The 21,293-nt window shown below is 44.8% G+C and overlaps 1 protein-coding gene across 1 annotated transcript in view; it reads right to left on the bottom strand.

The window, feature by feature from the left end:
• The window catches only part of LOC144792471 (P2X purinoceptor 7-like), a 215,639-nt gene that overhangs the window by 66,840 nt on the left and 127,506 nt on the right, over window positions 1-21,293 (bottom strand). Inside the window, exons 6-8 of the mRNA XM_078667500.1 lie at window positions 18,309-18,389; window positions 17,807-17,936; window positions 17,410-17,546 (exon numbers count right to left, since the gene is read on the bottom strand). Coding sequence (XP_078523626.1) covers window positions 17,410-17,546; window positions 17,807-17,936; window positions 18,309-18,389 — 348 coding nt within the window. The remainder of the gene's footprint in view (window positions 1-17,409; window positions 17,547-17,806; window positions 17,937-18,308; window positions 18,390-21,293) is intronic.

Below are 21,293 nucleotides of genomic sequence, written 5' to 3'. Positions count from 1 at the left end.
GCATTATACAAGGGCACATTCTTTTTTGTTGTTGTTAAGCATCGGGGGCCTTATTTATAAAGGCCTTGCGCCGCCGGTGCGTCACTTTTAACATGTGAAAAAGTGACGCACCGGCGGCGCAAGACCTTCATAAATAAGGCCCCGGGACTTTAAGTGATTTGCCCAGAATCGCACGATGCCCAGCTGCGGAGAATCGAACCTATCTCCCCACTTCTGAAATTCAGCATCTCTGGCCGTAACCCCACATTTTCTGGCCATTTTCTACAAACTTTTTTTTCTGGCCAGTGCACTATATCGAAACATTATTCAATTTCAGCAGACTTTGCACTTGTGCGGACTTTGCACTTAGCCTCCCATAGTAATCAAAAACGTCATTTGCCGTCTCGGCGCTTTAAAATAAGGGAGATTAAAAACTCACTTCTACACTCTATATCAAAGGCTTCCTGCCACCATAAATGATTCTCAATACATGTCCGACATTAGGAACACAAAGATATTGTGTCTGGCGACCAGAGGGACTTTTTTTTCTTGTTTTTCTGGGTGCAAGGCGAGTGGGTGGGGGTCTCTTGTAGTGAATTGTCCCATCAGCTCCCCGCACGGATGCGCATGCCAGGCCCAGGGCAGATCACCCAGGAGCCCCCTCTGCTGCCCCTCGGAGGGCCTGGGAGTGGGTGAATAATTGGCGCAACACAGCCTAATTAGGGCCAATTGGGCACGAGCTCCTCTCTTACGTTGCGTGTAACGAGGGCACTGTTTAGTCAACACGGGTATTAATAGAAGCCATTAGGCGCCGCGAAGGTGCCTTGGAAGCCGCACTGAGGAACGCCGTGTTCAGGTAGTTGATGGGGCAGTTGGCTTGCAGTGGGGAGGGCCCCGTCTCTTTGCCCTAACCCCGCGAGCTCTTCAGGGATGCAGCCAGGCTGTGAGTGGAAATGAAGGGAGGGCTAGTAAAAAACAAATACAGGTGGAAGGCTATTGGAGGAGCTAGGCGACACTGCGGAATGATTGATAAACATTGTGAGTCAGTGCGGTTTATTTGCTAGCCAATCATTCATCCCACCTGTCTGCCCCTGCAGTGGGAGGTGGCGCTGCATGTTTGTCGGGTGTGAATTTCCGTGTTTACAGGAGCGTGCCTACAGTTCTGTCACAGTAGTGAATGAGCAGTGTGTGTCTGACAGTCTGAAAAGTGCACACTGTATCACTCCGGTGAGAGAAAAGAGACACGCTCCGTGTCAGGAGAAGTGTGGCTCAGGGGTTAGAGGCGGCAGACCCGGAAGCTGAGATCGGTCCTGGACCAGGGTTCAATTCCCCGCCTCGGCTGGTCTTGGGCTAAAAATTCCACGGACTCGATAATTCTCGCCCCGGTGCCTCCTCGACTCACGGGTTCACACTCTGCGACTCTGGGCAATAGCTTGCTTAATCTCCACAACGGCCCCTCGCGGCGGGATGCCTGACTTTCACCTTGTGGATACCCTGCTATCTCACAGGGGAATACCAGGAAGGGTTACCTAAGCAAGCGCCGGGAAACCCACTGCGGCAGGTGGCATGGTGTATACAGGCCCTGCAAAGCACGGTGCGTGCGTTCAGGGTTTGGCTGGACCAAGGATTCTATATTACACGGATCTGTGAGAGCTGGAGCTGTGAGCGCACCATCCTCATACTTACTACTAAGGAAAACATGCAGCATGCCACTGCGCGGAGCCTGGTCTCCCAGCATGCTCCGCGGCATGCCATTATTTGCACTTCTAGTCAAGTGAGCCCTCGCCTTTGCATTCAATGGCAGATAACTATTCCCCAAGAGTCCTGTCTGTGCCCCCACACTTAAGCACAGCTGTGAGCGCACTACATTTGGTTTGGTCCATAAAAGGTCGCACCGCGTCCCACAATCTCCTCTCTCCTTGATGACTGTACGTCCTAATACCTTTTCTAAAGTCCCAATCGAGCATTAAGATGTTGTAAAACATCGAGAGGCCTCCCCAACCATCCCACTGCCTGTAACACCCCTCCCATTCTTCCTTAACAGACTGGATGTCCCTACCGCGAGGGTGACCACTGGTCGCCCCCTGCACCGGACAGGAGTACTGCCCCAAGGCCCCCCCACTGCTTCTGTCCCGGCACAGGAGCTTGAGGTGGAGTCTGTCAGACGCGCTCCACTCCAGCGGGGATCCATCCAGATGTGCACGGCAGTTGTCCACAGCTGCAGGCCGGTGCCCTGCCCCCTTGCCTCCTGGGGGGCGAGGCTCTGATGGGGCTGGGGCGCACTGGCAGAGGAGATATCGCGAGGCGACTTCCTGGGGGTGATGCTGCAGCTGACGATTAGGCGTTCAGGAAAAGCGAAGCCGGAAGGGCACTCCTCTGTTTCGGTTCGTTTCAGATCACAGCCCATGTTTTGATGCTTCTCAGCCTCTCACGTACATTGCCAGTAAGGTGAGCAGAAGCCTGGAAAGATGGACAGGAAGCTCGGTGTGCGAGTGCACCTACTGCTGAGAGCTGCGGCAGACTCACCCAGCGGGCTGGAAAGACACGGACAGCGGGAGGGGGGCGGGAAATGGAGTAAGGCTGTTATTGACACGAAAATCACAGTATCGCAGTACACACGGAGAGCGGGGGGGGGGCGGGAAATGGAGTAAGGCTGATATTGACACGAAAATCACAGTATCGCAGTACACACGGAGAGGGAGGGGGGGGCGGGAAATGGAGTAAGGCTGATATTGACACGAAAATCACAGTATCGCAGTACACACGGAGAGCGGGGGGGAGGGGGGGCGGGAAATGGAGTAAGGCTGATATTGACACGAAAATCACAGTATCGCAGTACACACGGAGAGCGGGAACGGGCACACGGAGAGCGGGAGGGGGGGCAGGGGTGGGAACGGGCACACGGAGAGCGGGGGGGGGCAGGGGCGGGAACGGGCACGCGGGAGGGGGGAACGGGATAAAAACAAAATTATTAAAGAATGCTGCTTACCTGATCAGCGGCCTCAGTGCACAGCCCACCCCTGCAAAAGTCACGGTGGAAATGAAGAAAACATGGCGAGACCCAAAAAAAAATTTGCACACGCCCACCGCAGCAATGACGATCGGAAAGGGGTGGAGAGGGAAAAAATTGCGGGAACGCCCCCGAATCTGGTCCTGCCTTGACGGACAGATCTCTGTTCCAATGGCTAGCCTCCATTTATGGAGCTAGCCAATGGAACAGAGGGCGGGACTAAGCCCTACACTGTAGGGACATAGGATTTCTCCTGGGCAGAGCTAGGAGCTCCGACGCCAGGCGAAACCCAAAAACTAGCCAATACGATTGAAAGCAAAGGCAAACAAAATAAAGCAACATGCTGGGGTAAAGCCTATTGTATGTCCACAATAGGCTTTCATCTACCAGACAGCTGAAAGATGCCTGGCAGGTGAGACCTAAAAAGGTGTAGGTTACTCATGAGTAACAGGAGGAGAGAAAAAGCTCTTTCATAGTCAGAGCCAACTAAAGACTCGATTTTGACTATGAAAGGATTGCCGATCCACTAAATCTTCAACTAAACTATTTGCCACTTTAACAACACATCCATGTCATGGAGTGCACAAACATATTACCTGGAAGTAAGTACAGTTTCCCATAACCACATGCACACAGCATTGCATCACATGATATCCAAAAAGGGCCTTGAAATATAAAGGCCACAGAAACTGAGCAGTGGACAACCGTACACCCCAGCTAAAATGAAAAGTGTCAGTGTCTTCTGGAACACACATCATGCACATAATGCTCAAAACAAGGAATATAGCCAGCTTATCCATGCAACAGTCTTGCACATATTTTTCGTGAACTACCCGCTATTTGAATTGTTTGGCTGTGCAATATGTGATCATCTGTTATAAACATCAACTGCTAGTAATTTAATGTCAAGTCACAGTTCAAGTGAATATATTATCAGAACTGTAGCTCTTGAGCGAACCGAGTGAACCAAGGCCTGTTCTTGAATGGACATTGTCGTCCCCCACCCGGAAAAAATGTTGAAAACATTGTGTCAAATAGTGCATTGTAAACCACAATGTTCACATGTATTTAGTAAAGTGCCATAGCCTCTGAAAATATACTCATTAAATATTAAACAAATGAAAACTCACTGCCTCCAGGAATTTACCCCTTCTTTTATTCTAAATTGCTCTAGGGGTGCCGCCCTATGCCAAACATTGCATGCTACTGATAGAATGTTGCAATAAAAACTGTCCATATGCCATAGGTTATCCTGGTGTCAAAATGACATCAGAATGTTAGGGTCAGCCTATTGTCATGATTGCCTCCTGCAATAAGCCACGGTTAGCCTCCTCCTGTATGACAAGAATTACCTCCAGTTAGCCAGCGCCAGGAATTTACAGTGGCTCGCTCCCGTGCCAATAACTACCTCTAGCATGCCAGCATCAACGCCTTTCCATGGGTGCCCATTACGCCAATAATTATCCCCAGGCTGCTAGTACCAGTGGTTTGCAACGGTGCCTATATGAGACAAGAATTGCCTTCAGTATGCCAGGGCCTATGGTGGACCTGCAAGCATACCACATTCTCACTGCATCTCACCTACATTCACTCATACTAATTTTAACTCACTTCTACTCATTCTCACCCTCATTCATTCTCATTCACTCTCTTGCACTCACTCTATCATCTTTTCTATGACGCTCTAACACTCACTGTCACTTAGTCTCACTTATTCTCACTCGCGGACTGTCTCATTCACACTCACTTTCACTCTTGCTGTCACTCATTCATGCTCACCTACAGACACTCTTACCCTCACTCACTCATTCTCACTCACTTTGACTCACTCATTCAGTTATGCTCACTCACTGACACTCACTTATTCTCACTAAAACAAATGTTCACTCTCACTTCACACGTTTTATCCATTTATTCTTTCATTAGCAGTCACTCTTACTGGTGTCTAATTTGAACTCACACCGACTCATACTTACTCATACTCGCTTACTGGCACTCAACCGTACTAACACTCACTGCCTGTCACTGTCTCTCTCTCTCTCTCTCAGTCACACAGCCATGCTTACACATATAGGCAGATATGCATGATCAGAGATACACAAACTCTCTCACAAACACTTTCACATACAAGCACGCACCCAAAATAAATTTAAAATCATTGTGCACTTCTCAGGTGCCAACGAAAGTCTCATTCTAGCTTCCACTGTGTTCCATTTTGTATTACACTAATACTGAATAACATACTGTTATTCACTTTTAGTATAATAAAAAACGGGAAGAAAACAAGGGAGAGGAGACCTCCAATGCCCCTGGATTCTTGACGCAGATGTATTTACCATTAATTACTCTCCCCTTCGAGGACCATGGTAAGAGCAGTGGACAACCTCTTTTTCTGCGTAGGTTTCAGTCATGTGGATTAATTATCCTGCTTCATATAATGTAAAATCACACAAACGTGGTCAGCTTAAAGGATGTGCAGATTTTTGACCGCTATGCTGCAGAAAGCCTGATCACGTTCAGAAAACTAAAACTAGGCACTTAATTTGGCTGCTAAATGCTCTAAAACACCAAAACTTCGCCCAAGAAGTTAGCTTCAAACTATCAAATCTGCAATTAGTTTCGAGTTACCCACATTAGCTTTGGAACTTGGGTGAATATATTGCAATTTTGTGAATAGGATTCAGTTAGACAGAATTATTAAGATATCCACATATTTAGCAGAAGTACAAACACTATTCATACCTTTGTCTAGAGAGACCAGTTTTACTCACGCCTATTATTACCTTATTTTTGCCATTTACTAAACTCAAACTTCAAAGAGAAAAATACACACACACATATTCCCTTTCTTTCTTTCTCTAGACCCAGATAGGAGTTAACTGGAGATTATTGCTTAATATTTTTCAGTGAATTGACCTGGTATGAACTTGGTTCTTTCACGAAGAGCTCTACTTCAGACTATTTGTCCACCGCTCTGTGGGACATCCTGGGATAGTGCCAGGACCTTTTATTGATAATCATGTGCTTACATGCTCCATAACATAACAAACCATACTATACACTACTAAACCATACCAAACCATAACATAACATAAGAATCCAAAATAAATCTAAATCCTATATTTGTAAAGCACGACTTATCACCCCTATGGGTACCCAGGCGCTGTGAGCTATCGAGGAGATTAAGTAAGCTATTGCCCAGAGTCACATGATGCTGAGCTGAGATGTCGCCGGGGATCGAACCGTGGGCCCCGAGCACCGGAGCCGCTCTGGCTGCTGCGCCACACCTTTCTACTCAACATAATTATACCATGCCATAATATAACATAACATACCATAAGTATTGGCAGATGCCTTTGTAATAGGTTGAGGTGGTAAGTGGTGGGGAGAGTTGTAAGGCAGACGAAAGGTCCTGAGCCACAAGGATGTCCCCAGGCTTGCTTGATCTGTCAAATGGTTCTTGGAATTGTGTTAATGCCACAAAAAAACACCCGAGAACAAAACCTACATCACACTACAGTAACATTCAGAGTGGAAGTGTTGGAACAGGTCATTGCTTGGGTTAAGACCTACCAATGGTATTCTAATTTCCGTTAAAAATCTCATGTTTAACCTGTGTGCACTTCTGATTCAGGCTTGGATTCAGAAGAAGGAAGGCTTTCTGCAAGACTACTTGCTTTTGCTTGTTAGAGGAATATTGGCTGCAATCAATACATGTATGACTTTAATTTGGAACTAGGGAAGCCAACTCCTTGGCCTGGAGTCTTTGTCACAGAGGGGCATGCGTCTGAAAGCTTGGGTCCTGTAAAGCTAAGAAGGTACTGAACCCAGATTAAGCTGCAGACAAGATAAAACCGGTTCCATGTAGAACCATCCCTGAAGGACTGCACTGGGTCTTGCTAAACCTGCTTTCCTCTTTTCCAGCCTTCAAACATGCAGCATCTTCCACATAGAATTGTGGACTCATTTGAAGCCTCAGGTGATCCACATGAAGCAACCCTGGGAAAACCGCTTTGCTCGGTTTAATCTTTTCACCACAATCATGGCTGGTTGTCCAACACTTAGTTTGACCTTGCCTTGGCTATCATACTGTGGATTAGCAGTTTAACTCCTCCCCCAGAATACTTAGATGCCTTTGAGCTAGAACATCATTGTTTTCCAGCTGGCAGACTGGCCTGGTGTTCACTTGGCTCACATCACAGGACTTTGCTTCTAATTTAAGTTTCAATGGACATCTTTTCCTAGCAACAGCACTAATTAATCACAACTGCAATCACTTGCATTTAGATTCCACATCCTCTAGATGGACAAGGTTTCCTTGATCAACCCATTGACACTAATTCAACGGAGAATTTGTCCACGTCAAAAGGCAGATACACAACTGACATTAATCTAAACAAACATACCAATCTTCAACCCCTTCCTGACTTTGCCCACTTCCCCCTAAGACTGGATTGTGCTGTCGCACAACTATATGTATTTATGATGAGTTTTAATAGCGCTGCATATTTTTTACAGTCAGAGAGCTAGCAATACCTTACATGTTTTCTTTGAGGGCGACCATGTTGAGCAAGCCTACTTATCTTTTTAAAAATATGGTCCCTTCGATGATTTGGTGCAACCTTTGTGCCAAAAGTGAAGCAAAACACTAGAACTTATTCAAGTTTGTGTGGCTTTTAGAGGAGAAGTCTTGGACATGCACCTTTTCAACACATTGCTGTTCAGAACCGAGTCCTCTATTCGTTGGAGTTGTTCTGGCACTGCTGCACCTGAGTGCGGACAGAGGGCTTCCGATTACTGTATAGTGCACAGAATATCAAACATGCACTTCTTCATGGGTTAATTGGACTTCATTTCATGAGTTTCTAGTGGAAGGTGGAGTTGGACCATATACGATCACCTATTCAAGATGCGGATTTCTCCACTGGGAATAATATGAACTACACAAACCAAGATGTGGCTGAGTCTCTTCCTCTGAGCTTGGTTCCGGTTTGTGGCATTTTTGAGGCAGCGCTTGGAAAGGGTGGATGAGTCTTGACACATTTCGCTCCCATATTTTTCATCGGCCCAGATTTTTCTGAGCAGATTTGGATCATTCATTATGAATTCTCCCTTTTCCCTTGCTCAGTGCAGCTTGTGCTAATGTTGGTCGTTTTAGTAGATCATCTCACTCTGAACCTATGTTTCCTTCTTTGCTCTTCTCTCCCTCCTGATGACAGGGGTGCCTTTGGTGCCTTGCTGATTATCACCAACACACTATTTTTTCATCAATGAAGATCTACATAGATTGCCCAAGGAGCTTGTGGGTTTTCCGTGACCGTTGACTTGCCCAATCTTGAAAGGCACTGGACAGACCTACACTGCGCCCAGTCCTTGACGATTGATCTACTAGTCAGAGTGGGAGCTCACTCATATCAACACTTTAACTCGTCCCCTCATGCATGTTAGGCCAGTTTCTGTCAGGGGTTTGAGACCTGCAGCGAGAGTTAGGCATTGACATGTGGCTAGATGCAAACCCCATGTCTCTTTGACCTCATTCCCTTAGAGCCAGCAAAGATTATGAACTTTGGAGACGGTCCCTAACTAACGTAAAGGGACGCTCTACCTGTAAGCCGACGCTTGGCTTACTTCCGTGACCACGCCCCCTTCCTTGTTCCTGCTTCGAGCTTACACCATTACCCCTAGCGTCTCGCTCGTTTCCCTGTTCCTGCCCGTCCTGTTTTCAGAGCAGCACTTTGGAATTGAGCGGAGATCTATTTACACATCGCGGACCTCACCGCGTAAGGTACTGCTCGCCTCCGGCTTGCGAGGAAAGCCGGTGCTCCTTCCTTTCCCCGCCATTTGGTGCACGTCCCGGCTGGTGAGAGAAGCCGGTTCATGTTTCCCCGCATTTGTGTGCACAGCCTTATTGCACAACTTGTGTCCGACTCGAGAAGTCAATTCAATCGTCCCCTTTTGATCCAGGCTCAAAGTGAATAAAACTTGAGTCATTCTACTCGCCCTTTTAAGTTTCTTCTTACCTATTGAGAGAGTGTTACTCCGCCTGGTGCTTAATCCCGGGCCGGGTATCGCCTCTCTTGAGTGAGTAGATGCTCCGCTCTTCGTTGCCCCAGAAGAGCCGGCCATTGCTCCTTAAGTCCCCATGTTACCCCCTTTGTTTCTCTTTATATTTTTCCCTTGGTCTGAGTGTCGTGTGAATGTGATACTGAGTAGTCCATCCCAGAGTATCAGGACTCCTGTTTCCCCGAGTCCGCTACCTTACCCACTACTTGCTTCAAGGACATTCTGGGACATAACTGGGGTAAGTGAACTGCGATGCTAATCACATGTCAATGTAATTGTAGGTGAATGTTAAGCACAGTGTATTGGTATCCTCATATTATTTTCTTGCAGCATCCTTGCGACCAGACAGACCTGTTTCCCTCCTGTGATTCCGCCCCATGCATGGGGAGAGTGGTGGACACTCCTTGGAATTTTCCCCCATACTTTTAGAGAACAGCCTATAGGAGTGTATGTTGCACATCAATCCTGTGGTTGTTTTTTGGAGGTTAAGGGGATTTCTCTTCACTCCTGTGGACTCTTGTCACCCGGTTCTGGATTCCCGACAGAAAGCCAAGCCCACGTATTTTTGTCCACCCGAGTGAAGATAAATCCTGACGGTACTGAGATAGCAATGGACACTAGAATATACACCCCATCAATGGAAGATTTAGCGGCAGCGGTAGTAGATCTCCAGGCTGAAGTAGGGAAGACTACGGCAGGAGAATCAGAGATTACAGGCAGAAGCCTTACAGTATAAAACCCCTGACTACCGAGAGACAGGCACTATCCCTAAAAGCCGAAAGAGTTACATCCAACCCGCTAGATTCACTGTACCCTCATCTCCCGCTGGAGCAGAAGCTAGAGTAGAAGGAGACATAGCCCCTGTACAGGTAACTGTTTTTACTCCGAGTCCTGTTCCTCTAGCTATGCCTGAAAGGTTTTCGGGTGACAGTTCTAAATTCAACGTGTTTATGAACCAATGTCAGCTCCAGTTTCTGTGTAAAGCTGCATCCTTTCCGAATGACTCTGCCAAAGTCGCCTTTGTTATCTCTTACTTGGCCGGCAATGCAGCAGAATGGGCGGTTCCTTTGATAGAATCCAATGATCCCCTCTTGAATGATTACCAGTTATTTCAGGAAAAGATGAAAAGTCTGTTTGCCAAACACACCTATATGCAAGCTAGTGACAATGAACTTTTGAGTCTCAAACAGGGGAACAAAGATCTCTTGTCCTATATAACCAGCTTTAATAGGCTTGTCACAGAAACCCACTGGCCTGAAGATAAAAGAACATCCTTATTTTACCGAGGTTTAGGTGATGAACTTAAAGACGTATTGTCACAGATTGTAAACCCCCCTGAGGACTGTCCCTCGTTCATAGAACTCAAAGTCAAGTTGGACCATCGGTTGCATGAGAGACGTGGTGAGAAAGTACGGGGTTTAGGTCTCAAATATGTCATGATCCGTATGGAGAAAAAGGAATCTAAAGACACTACAGAACCCATGCAGATAGGCAGTGTGAGAGGTCCATTAACTGTCGAAGAAAAGGAAAAAAGACGCAAAAACAACCTCTGTTTGTTTTGTGGCAAAGGGGGACATTATGCCAAAGAATGTACTGTTAGACCCAAAACCCCTATGAGAAAGATCACCAGTGGCTCTCAGAAACAGGAAAACTAATGCACTTAAAGAATGAGGAGATCGCTTCTTCAAGTGAGAAAGTTCATCAGATCTCGCCAGAGAAACAACTAGTGGCAAAACATTTTTCGCTACAGGTCACATTTATTTACACGGCACATTGTAGAGGTGATATGTCCATACTTCTTGATTCAGGAGCCACCTGTAATTTTTTTGATGTAAAACTGGCACAACGATTAGGCTTCCCTTTTATCCCGAAAGAGCACCCTGAACCCATAAGAGCGGTAGATGGTACCAAATTATCATCAGGGTTAATCATCTATCAAACACCACCTTTGGTTATGGTATTGGGCAATGGGCATTCAGAGCACAAAGTGTTTGATCTAATTGATGCTCCCAATTTTGGCGCTATTCTGGGTATCCCTTGGTTACAAGTGCATAATCCTTGTATAAATTGGGCCACAAGAGAAGTAGTCTTGCAATCTCAATACTGTCTTCTACATTGTTATCGAGAAGCAAGAGAAGAGATTCCCCCGTTACAATGTGCCATGCAAACGGTTGCAGTGGCCTCTTGTGTTCCGGACATATATGCCGAGTTTCAAGAGGTGTTTAATGAAACCGAAGCCACCAAACTACCCCCCCATCGCAGCTACGACTGCCGCATCGACTTAATTCCTGGGGCAGATTTGCCTAGCAGTCGTATCTATGCTCTTACGCCTTCCGAGACAGAATACCTACGAGATTATCTTGATGACATGTTAACCAAGGGGTTCATCCGTCATTCTACTTCTCCAGCCTCTTCTCTTTTTTTTATTGACAAAAGAGAAGGGGGTCTGAGAGCTTGCCTGGATTACAGAGCGTTAAATAAAGTTACCATAAAAAATAAATACCCTCTTCCACTCATCCCTGTTCTTCTTGACCAGCTACGAGGAGCAAAAATCTTTACTAAAATAGACCTTAGGGGAGCCTACCATCTTATTCGTATTAAACAAGGGGATGAATGGAAAACAGCCTCCAGGACAAAATTCGGCCTTTTCGAGTATTGTGTAATGCCTTTCGGCCTCTGTAATGCCCCTGCGGCTTTTCAATACTTCATAAACGATATACTTAGAGAATACCTGGACATCTTTGTTATAGTATACATTGAAGATATACTCATTTTCTCCCAGAACGAACAGGATCACATTGATCATGTAAATAAAATTCTGAGAAAACTACAGGAGAACCAATTGTTCGCTAAATTGGACAAAAGCACCTTCCACACTAAAGAAATAGACTTTTTGGGTTTTATCATCAACCTGGAAGGAATAGTAATGGATCCCCAAAAAATTCAAGCCTTACTAAACTGGCCAAGTCCCTCGTCAGTCAAGGAAGTCCAATCCTTCTTGGGTTTCGCCAATTTTTATCGGCGATTCATTGATCATTTTTCTGACTCTGTGGCACCTATAACCAGGTTGTTAAGGAAAGGGTTACCCTTTCTTTGGTACGAAGAAGCGGAACAAGCGTTCCAGACCTTAAAAAACAAATTCACCACTGCTCCTGTTATTAAACATGCAGACAACACCCAACCATTTTTTGTAGAAGCCGATGCTTCCCAATATGCGGTGGGTGGAGTATTGTCGCAAAGAGACAAAAACACAGGACAACTGCACCCCATTGCTTACTACTCCAAAACCTTGTTACCAGCTGAGCAAAACTACACCATCGGAGAACGAGAACTATTGGCTATTAAATTAGCATTCCAAGAATGGAGACATCACTTATTGGGTTCTCCTCATATTGTTACCATCTACTCAGACCATAAGAATCTCCAGTTTTTCAGAACGGCTAGAGCCCTTACTCCCCGACAAATGAGATGGGTATCCTTTTTCAGTGAGTACGATTTTATCATCACTTATCGTCCAGGACCTCAGCAAGGCGAGGCGGATGCGCTATCCCGTTTGGGCCACACTATAGAAAAGACTGGGGATTACTCTCTACCTATCATACCTGTACATAAAATTATTGGTGTGGGAGACACAAATAAATCCTTCTTTGAAGAGCTAAAAGCCCAGTATAGTACCATTCCTCATGCACAATGGGAAGAAAACGCAGCCAACACTATCGTGGATGAGTTATACTACCACGATAATAAACTATTTATACCCACCCAGGTCTTACAAAAACAAATAATTGAATGGTGCCATGATAGTGTTCTAGCCGGACACCCAGGAAGTGTGAAGACTAAGAATCTATGTCACAGATGGTTTTGGTGGGAGAACAGGTTGCAAGATATCCAGGCCTTTGTTCAGGCATGTTCTACTTGTGCTAGACAAAAGGCGTCTCATTGTGCACCCACAGGGTTGCTAAAAACCATAGCCGTCCCTTCTGCACCATGGCATTCGATCAACATGGACTTCATTACGGAGTTACCCAGATGTCAAGGTTACAACACCATATACGTAGTAGTTGACATGTTATCTAAAATGGCTCACTTCGTCCCCTTAAAAAAGATTCCTTCAGCCAAGGAATTAACACAGGTGTTTCTTGAGCAGGTTGTACGTCTCCATGGTTTGCCCTCTGTTATTATCTCTGAAAGAGGCCCCCAATTTGTATCCAGGTTTTGGCAAGGGGTATGCTCTATTCTATCCATAGATCATAGGTTGTCAACAGCATACCATCCCCAAACAGATGGGCAGACCGAGAGAACCAACCAAACCCTCGAACAATACCTACGCTGCTTACTCACCACCTTCTCTTCCACTTGGGTTCAAGCTCTTCCTCTGGCGGAATTTGCCTATAATAATTCACAACACTCTGCGACAGGCGTGTCTCCTTTCTTTTTTAATTATGCACAACACCCTAGAATGCTACCCTTAGTCCTGGATCGGAAGACAGTGAAAGTCCCAGCACTAGAGGAACATCATAAGCATATCAAAGAGGTGTGGGAAGAAGCTAAAGGAGAATTACACAAAGCCAAAGAAGCCATGAAAAAACAGGCAGACAAGAACAGAAGAACTGAACCCACTTACACCGTAGGAGAGAAGGTCTGGCTTTCCACTAAGAATCTTAGATTAGAAGGGTCAAGAAAATTCCATCCCAGATTCATAGGACCCTTTCCTATAGTAAAAATCATTACCCCAGTCACCCTGAAACTACAGTTACCCCCACTAACAAAAATACACCCCGTTTTTCATTGCTCCCTGCTCAAAAAATACATACCTCCTGTAAACCCTGACACACCTCCCCCTCCTCTAACAATTCAGGGAGAAGAAGAATATGAAGTCCAGAAAATCTTGAACTCTCGCAGAGTTAGGGGTAGACTGCAGTACCTGGTGGACTGGGTAGGTTATCCCCCTGAAGACAGATCATGGGAACCAGCGGAGAACATCCACGCTGTTAGATTGATAAGAGAATTCCACAATCTCCATCCCACTAAACCTCGTCCTCTGAATATGCCTTTGGGGAGGGGTACTGTTAGGGGTTTGAGACCTGCAGCGAGAGTTAGGCATTGACATGTGGCTAGATGCAAACCCCATGTCTCATTGACCTCATTCCCTTAGAGCCAGCAAAGATTATGAACTTTGGAGACGGTCCCTAACTAACGTAAAGGGACGCTCTAGCTGTAAGCCGACGCTTGGCTTACTTCCGTGACCATCGCCCCCTTCCTTGTTCCTGCTTCGAGCTTACGCCATTACCCCTAGCGTCTCGCTCGTTTCCCTGTTCCTGCCCGTCCTGTTGAGAACCCTTCACCTCCGTTTTCAGAGGAGCACTTTGGAATTGAGCGGAGATCTATTTACACATCGCGGACCTCACCGCGTAAGGTACTGCTCGCCTCCGGCTTGCGAGGAAAGCCGGTGCTCCTTCCTTTCTGCGGCATTTGGTGCACGTCCCGGCTGGTGAGAGAAGCCGGTTCATGTTTCCCCGCATTTGTGTGCACAGCCTTATTGCACAACTTGTATCCGACTCGAGAAGTCAATTCAATCGTCCCCTTTTGATCCAGGCTCATAGTGAATAAAACTTGAGTTATTCTACTCGCCCTTTTAAGTTTCTTCTTACCTATTGAGAGAGTGTTACTCCGCCTGGTGCTTAGTCCCGGGCCGGGTTTCGCCTCTCTTGAGTGAGTAGATGCTCCGCTCTTCGTTGCCCCAGAAGAGCCGGCCATTGCTCCTCAAGTCCCCGTGTTACCCCCTTTGTTTCTCTTTATATTTTTCCCTTGGTCTGAGTGTCGTGTGAATGTGATACTGAGTAGTCCATCCCAGAGTATCAGGACTCCTGTTTCCCCGAGTCCGCTACCTTACCCACTACTTGCTTCAAGGACATTCTGGGACATAACTGGGGTAAGTGAACTGCGATGCTAATCACATGTCAATGTAATTGTAGGTGAATGTTAAGCACAGTGTATTGGTATCCTCATATTATTTTCTTGCAGCATCCTTGCGACCAGACAGACCTGTTTCCCTCCTGTGATTCCGCCCCATGTATGGGGAGAGTGGTGGACACTCCTTGGAATTTTCCCCCATACTTTTAGAGAACAGCCTATAGGAGTGTATGTTGCACATCATTCCTGTGGTTGTTTTTTGGAGGTTAAGGGGATTTCTCTTCACTCCTGTGGACTCTTGGCACCCGGTTCTGGATTCCCGACAGTTTCCATGCAATAATGATAGAGCATACAATTTGAATGAATATAAAAAAGAAATATGAAATGCTTTATGAATTTGTGATTCATTCCCAAACAAAATATCTATTACCAATCTGTAAAGCTTTAGGTTTGTCAACATTATTTCCTTGCAATGGTACTTGGTTGTGATACTTAATTCTCTGTATGACTTACATGGAACAAAATATTCATACAGCATAACTTTGTTCCTGTAGTATGTGCCAAGAGTACCTAAGAAAGATTCTTGTTCCACACAACACCATGCTGGGAAAGCAAAATCACATAACTATCTTCACTTCCAAGCACATGCCAAATATCCCGGACTTCAGCTGTCAATAGACAATGTGATCACTTACACTCTTCCTCCAACACCTCTGCCCACACATTACGCAACCCACTATTGCACTGTTTGGTGACAAACCAGTCTTGAGTTATGCAACCTATCCTCATTCATTCTACCCTGCCTCTCCTTTACAACAAACTCTTTTCCAACTATCCTCTCCCCGAAAGTGCTTTGAGGAGATCTGAGGGTGGCATAATGTTATGAAAATGACTCACATGACCTAATAATAACTTGTTTTTTGCATAGCATGTGCACAATGTTTTCATTTTTTGTTTTCAAATACAAGGCGTAGTAACCAAATGTGATGGTATTCTTACTAACCACTAAAAGATGAATATCTGATTCAGCGCTGCTGAGCTTCACACCTGGGACCGGCAGGTGTAGGAATTGAAGGAACCTCGCCTGGTCATTCGATGGAATGAGCAAGCTACTGGTAACCATATAGGTCTCCAAAATATTGTTCATGGGCACAATCTTTTTGAGACTACTTAGACACCACACACTGTGCTTAACTAGTGACATGCACACTCACTGGCACAATGTCACTAAAACAATTTTAGTGAAATCGGATCACTCTTCCATCCGGACCGGTCTGCTCCGTGCCACTCCCCCTTTTTTCTCTTCTGTTACCTCAACAGTGCCTTGAAGAATCCTGTACAAGCGAATGTGGCGACAAGACATCATACACGTTCTTTCCTATTCCGTCCTTCTGAATTGTGTTTCTCGACTTCTTCTCGTGCTCTCTCATCTATGGGCATCGTAAGTGAATTAGGAGTAACTCATTTAACAACATTAAATCAAGTGTTATTTCTACAGAACACCTGCTCCGAAGGCTTATGCCTCTGATGCAATATTGTGGTAATGGCATCATTTTCCTATTGTCAAGTCATATCATCTTTTCCCAGAAGCCTTCACTGTGTCCTCCTCAGTGATATAAAATGGAGTTTACCCAAAATTATCTGAAGAATTAGAACACCTGAAGTTATAGAGCACCTGACATATAGAGTAACAGGAGTTACATATAGAGTGTCTTATGTTATAGAATACCTGAAGTTAAACAGTGCCTGAAAATATAGAGTGCTTGAAGATATAGTTTGCCTGAAGGTATCAATTGCCTAAGTTATGGAATACCAAAATGTATGAAGTATCTGGCCTGAAGTTAAAGAGTACCCAAATTTAGAGTGCCTGAAAATGTAGAGTGTCTGACGTTATGGAATACATGAAGCTATAGAGTACCTGATGTTAAGGTATATCTGACGTTACATAGTGCCTGAAGTTATAGGGTACCTGAAGTTTTAGAGAGCCTAAACATTTAGAGCGCCTAAGCCTATAGAAAGTCTAAAGATGTAGAGTACCTGAAGTGATAGAACGTCTTAAGTTGAAAAAAGCCTGACAATATAGAGTGCTTGAAGATACAGCTCGTTTGACGTTATCGAGTTATGGGATATCTGAAGTTATTGAGTACCTGAAGCTACAGAATGTATGAAGTTATAGAACACTTGAAGTACCTAAAGGTTTAGTGTGCCTGAAAGTATAGAGAACCTAAAGTTGAAGAGTACTTGAAGTTTTGGAATTTCTGAAGTTAAAGAATACCTAAAGATATAGCAAACCTGAAGTTATAGAGTTCCTGAAGGTATAGAGAGCATGACGTTATAGAATATCTGAAGTTATGTAATAGCTGAATTTATAGAATGCCTGAAGCTATGAAATACCTGAAGATATAGAGTTCCTGAAGTTATGGAATAGCAAAGTTATAGAGTACCTGAAGTTATAGCCAGGATATAATGCCTCTGTTTGCTTTTTGTCATCCAATCGACGGAAGCCGTACTTTGGCTTGCAGTGGTAGGACCATTTATCCAAGTTGCAATTCCAATTGATCTCTATGCCCATTACTCCACCCTGAAAATGCAAAATTAAACAATTATTAAGGAACTTAATTGTTGACCACGTCAGTCAGAAGAGCAAACAGGAAAAAAACATTGCACGTCTCTGTTCATATATTAAAGCAACATGTAACAATGTGCAGATTTCCCATCACACAACCACATGGGACTATTCTTGGAAAGACATGTTCCCTATTCTGTAATAAAATATGCAGTGTGAGGAATGATAAACGGATCATTCAAATATAATGAGTCTCAGCTCTCAAAGTGCTTTACCTGAATGGCCACATCTGAAAAATTCTCCCCCGTTTCCTGAAAAATGTCTCCTAGTCGAAAAATGGGGCACTGCTGAGATGTGAATCTGTTAAATGTGCAGGATACGTTGAAGACTGGAGGGATATTTGTCCTGTAGAAGTGACAAGGAACACATTTATGCACCGACTATAATCAGGTACAGATTAACCAGCATGCTACCAATTGCTATTTCTGGATTCTAGGGTGAAGGCTAGTAGACCAACAGGCCTAACACCTGCATAAAAGAGGGATGACATTTTTTAATTCCTTTAAACAATACCCAGCTTCATAGGTGCTTCTTTAAACATCTTTTCTAAACCAGAGAGTGGTGGTTTTAGCCTGGTTATGAAAGTGGGGTGGGAGAAGAGTTTTATGGAGCGCTAAATGGGGTTATACAGATTTCCATCCTCTACGCAGCAGTGGCACTAGCCAGCCCCAATGCAAAGTGCACAGCAACACACAGGAGCACAGAGATTTCACTTACACTGTATGATCTAATGTTGGAAAGTGTATGTTGTTCTTAATTAAAACTGTGAAGTTTTCAGCACTGTTCAAAACTGCAGGCCTAAAAAAAAAAAAATAGAAGAATGCCATAAGACAAGATTCTGGAATCAAAAAATTCAGATGCAACCCAGGGCCTGATACATGTCTGGCTCAACTGGTAACTTGTCTGACAATACTTACCAAAACAATCAGCTGAGACAAAAATCATCATTTCACAGGCCATAAATCCAGCACAGTAAAAGCAAGTATAATAATCTTTTGCTTTTTTCAGAAGTCTTTTTATGAATTTGGCATCATGCAGCATGTACGGGTAATGAGTACATTTTTCAGTTTCTCAAAAAGGGGACCGACAATTGTGAGACATCAGTACAACAGCATTACACATTGTGTTACAATATTATAGTCACCTCCCATGCAAACAATTTGATGTGACCCATTGAGCACTCGATAGCTCTATTTTTATCTGATCTTCAAAACCCTCTAAACTCCCTCCAAGCCCCTATACTTTTCCCCACTTTTCTAGGCATCCCCGTCCCAAAAACACCACTTCCTCTCAGTGGCGGACCCTCCACTAAGATGGAGGAGTGTCGCCCCACTGCTGGGAGCAGCAAAGAAAGGAAAAAATAAAATAATATTAACCGAATGTTATTATCATTTTATATTGTCCTCCTGCTGCAGCAGTGCGTGAAGGGGCGGGGGGAGTTGCAGGGGAGGAGTGGCAGAAGACTCCTGTGCGCAATGGCGGTTTGTTGTGGCCGCTCAGGCCGCCCAAAAGAGTCATGCGCACTCCCCTGTTCTCCACGCATGCTGCATTACAGCCGGCATGGAGAACATGCCCACCCCTCAAGCCCCTGGCTGAGCGCAGTGTCATGGCACTCAGACCAAACACAACGCTGCATGCAACGTTGTGATCGGCTTAGGGGTGCAAGCCTGGCTGCCTGCTTCCTGTTCCGACCTGGAGTCAGATACAGTCGAGCAGGAGAGAAGACGTGGGACCTGGCGGCAGCAAGGTACGTTTATTTATTTTTTGAAAAAGCATGCCTCTATGGCACATTACTAAGACACTGAGAAAATAGGACAAGCATTGATCTCTGAGCTTTATGGGACCATGTTTTTCTAATTAGCGTGGAGGGTCCACGCTAATTAGAAACACATGGCCTCATAAAGATAAGAAAGGGTTTTGCGACAGCAGTAAAGCAGGCGGCCCAGTCCGGATTGGCGGCGAAAGGGCATCAACAAAAAACGCTGATTTCCAATGGCAGGCCACCGTTTAGCATAAACGGTGACGCCAGCCAATGAAAATGAGGAGCGGGGCTTAAAGCCCTTTTCTGAAATCCCTCTCTCACAAAATTTATCGCCAACGAGTAGCGCATGCGCTGTAGCGCAGGCAAGACCTAAAAAAGTAATGCATTACTTTGTGGTTAACAAAAAAGAAAGTATTTGAAAAAAGAATAATAAGTTGGCACAATAATAACAAACAATTCATTAAAAATTAATGTAATCTTTTTATAAATAAAAGTAAAAGTTTATTGCATTTAAAATTATTTGAATTCAATTATCCCAAAATATTTGCTTAAAAAGTAATAATTTTTAAATATTTAAAACGTAATAAACTGTACATTTAAAATAATGCTACAAAAGTGCTGGATGAAAGAAAAAGAAAGTACATTTAACACACAGGTGAAAGGAAAATGGAAAAAAGTACATCCTCATCCTAAATGTAGCAGTAAGCTTAGAATTGGTCATAAATTACTTCTGGCAAATCCAGACTGTTTGGGGAGGAGAAATTCAGTCAGGTAACACCAGGAAGAATTTGCATTGTTAAAACCTTGTGGTTTGTGAGAATTCACACTATGAAACTGGTCTTAAAGCTGAATACCAGGTCATTTCTTGTAATCATTGGTAAAATTGTAATTGGGTACAAAATCTGGCTGAATAATGTGAGGTTCGGTCTCATTCTATAAATTGCAGCGCTCATATCTAGAAACTACTTTGTCCAGTTGGGATCTTTCCGTGGGGCATTCAAGATACCCAAACTTACCCTGCAAGGTGTGTTTGGACGGCATCTGGGTATGAAGCGACATCAATGTCTCAAGAAAGAGAGGCGACTTTATTCTAATATACTGTATATCAGAGCAGGTAATGCAGCAGCACTGGACACTTACAAATGGTTGTAAAGCATGAATAAAAATATGCATACCCTTTGGAATGATGGGCGTTACAGAGAAAAATTAATATGATACCTCTATAAACGTAACATCAAACACCACATTCCTATGTAAAGCATAAACTAAGTTCCATTTAGATCCATTGGATGAAAAAGTATCCTATGGCAATGTCAACAAAATGTAGGGTGGGTCTGGCTCTCCGGGACCTCCCTTGACCTCCCCTGTTCTAGGCCATTCCGTCACCCTAGGATGGCCCTGAAACTTGAGCAGGAAGAAATGCCCAAGCCCATTCTGTTCTCTGGCACAAAGGACTCTCTCCCTGTATGGGAAGAGGTGTGTTTTGGGTAATGTAGTTTCAGACTCTGGGCCCAAGTGAACTCATGGACCCCTGCAAAGACAAAAGGGTCGACTGTGGTCCCAGAATATAGTTTGTAGTTAAGGGCCCTGGTTTTGACGAAGTGCCACCACAGACACAGCATCCCACTATTAAACTGTGCTCAAGCGAAAGCCTCGTGGAAAGCGAGATGTTCAAAGAGCAAAACACAGACAAGGGCCTGGGGCACAAAAGGTGTAGAGGTCTGTCCAGCTAGCCTGGAAAGAGGAGGAGTAAGGGAGGGTGAGAGTGAGAGAATCCAGGGACAGTGAGAATGTGAGAGTGCGTGTCAAGCACGGTCTGTTCGTTGACAGCACCCACGCACTTACCTTTCCCCTCGCTGTAGTTAGCGGTTGTCATGGAAACAAGACAGGCTAGGTTTCTATTAGCAGTGATTTGAGGGATTCCATACAAGGAGATGCCT

The sequence above is a fragment of the Lissotriton helveticus genome, chromosome 11 (assembly GCF_964261635.1).
Source record: "Lissotriton helveticus chromosome 11, aLisHel1.1, whole genome shotgun sequence".
Lineage (NCBI taxonomy): Eukaryota > Metazoa > Chordata > Amphibia > Caudata > Salamandridae > Lissotriton > Lissotriton helveticus.
The sequence above is the reverse complement of the archived record's forward strand: the minus strand, read 5'-3'. Positions and strand labels throughout refer to the sequence as shown.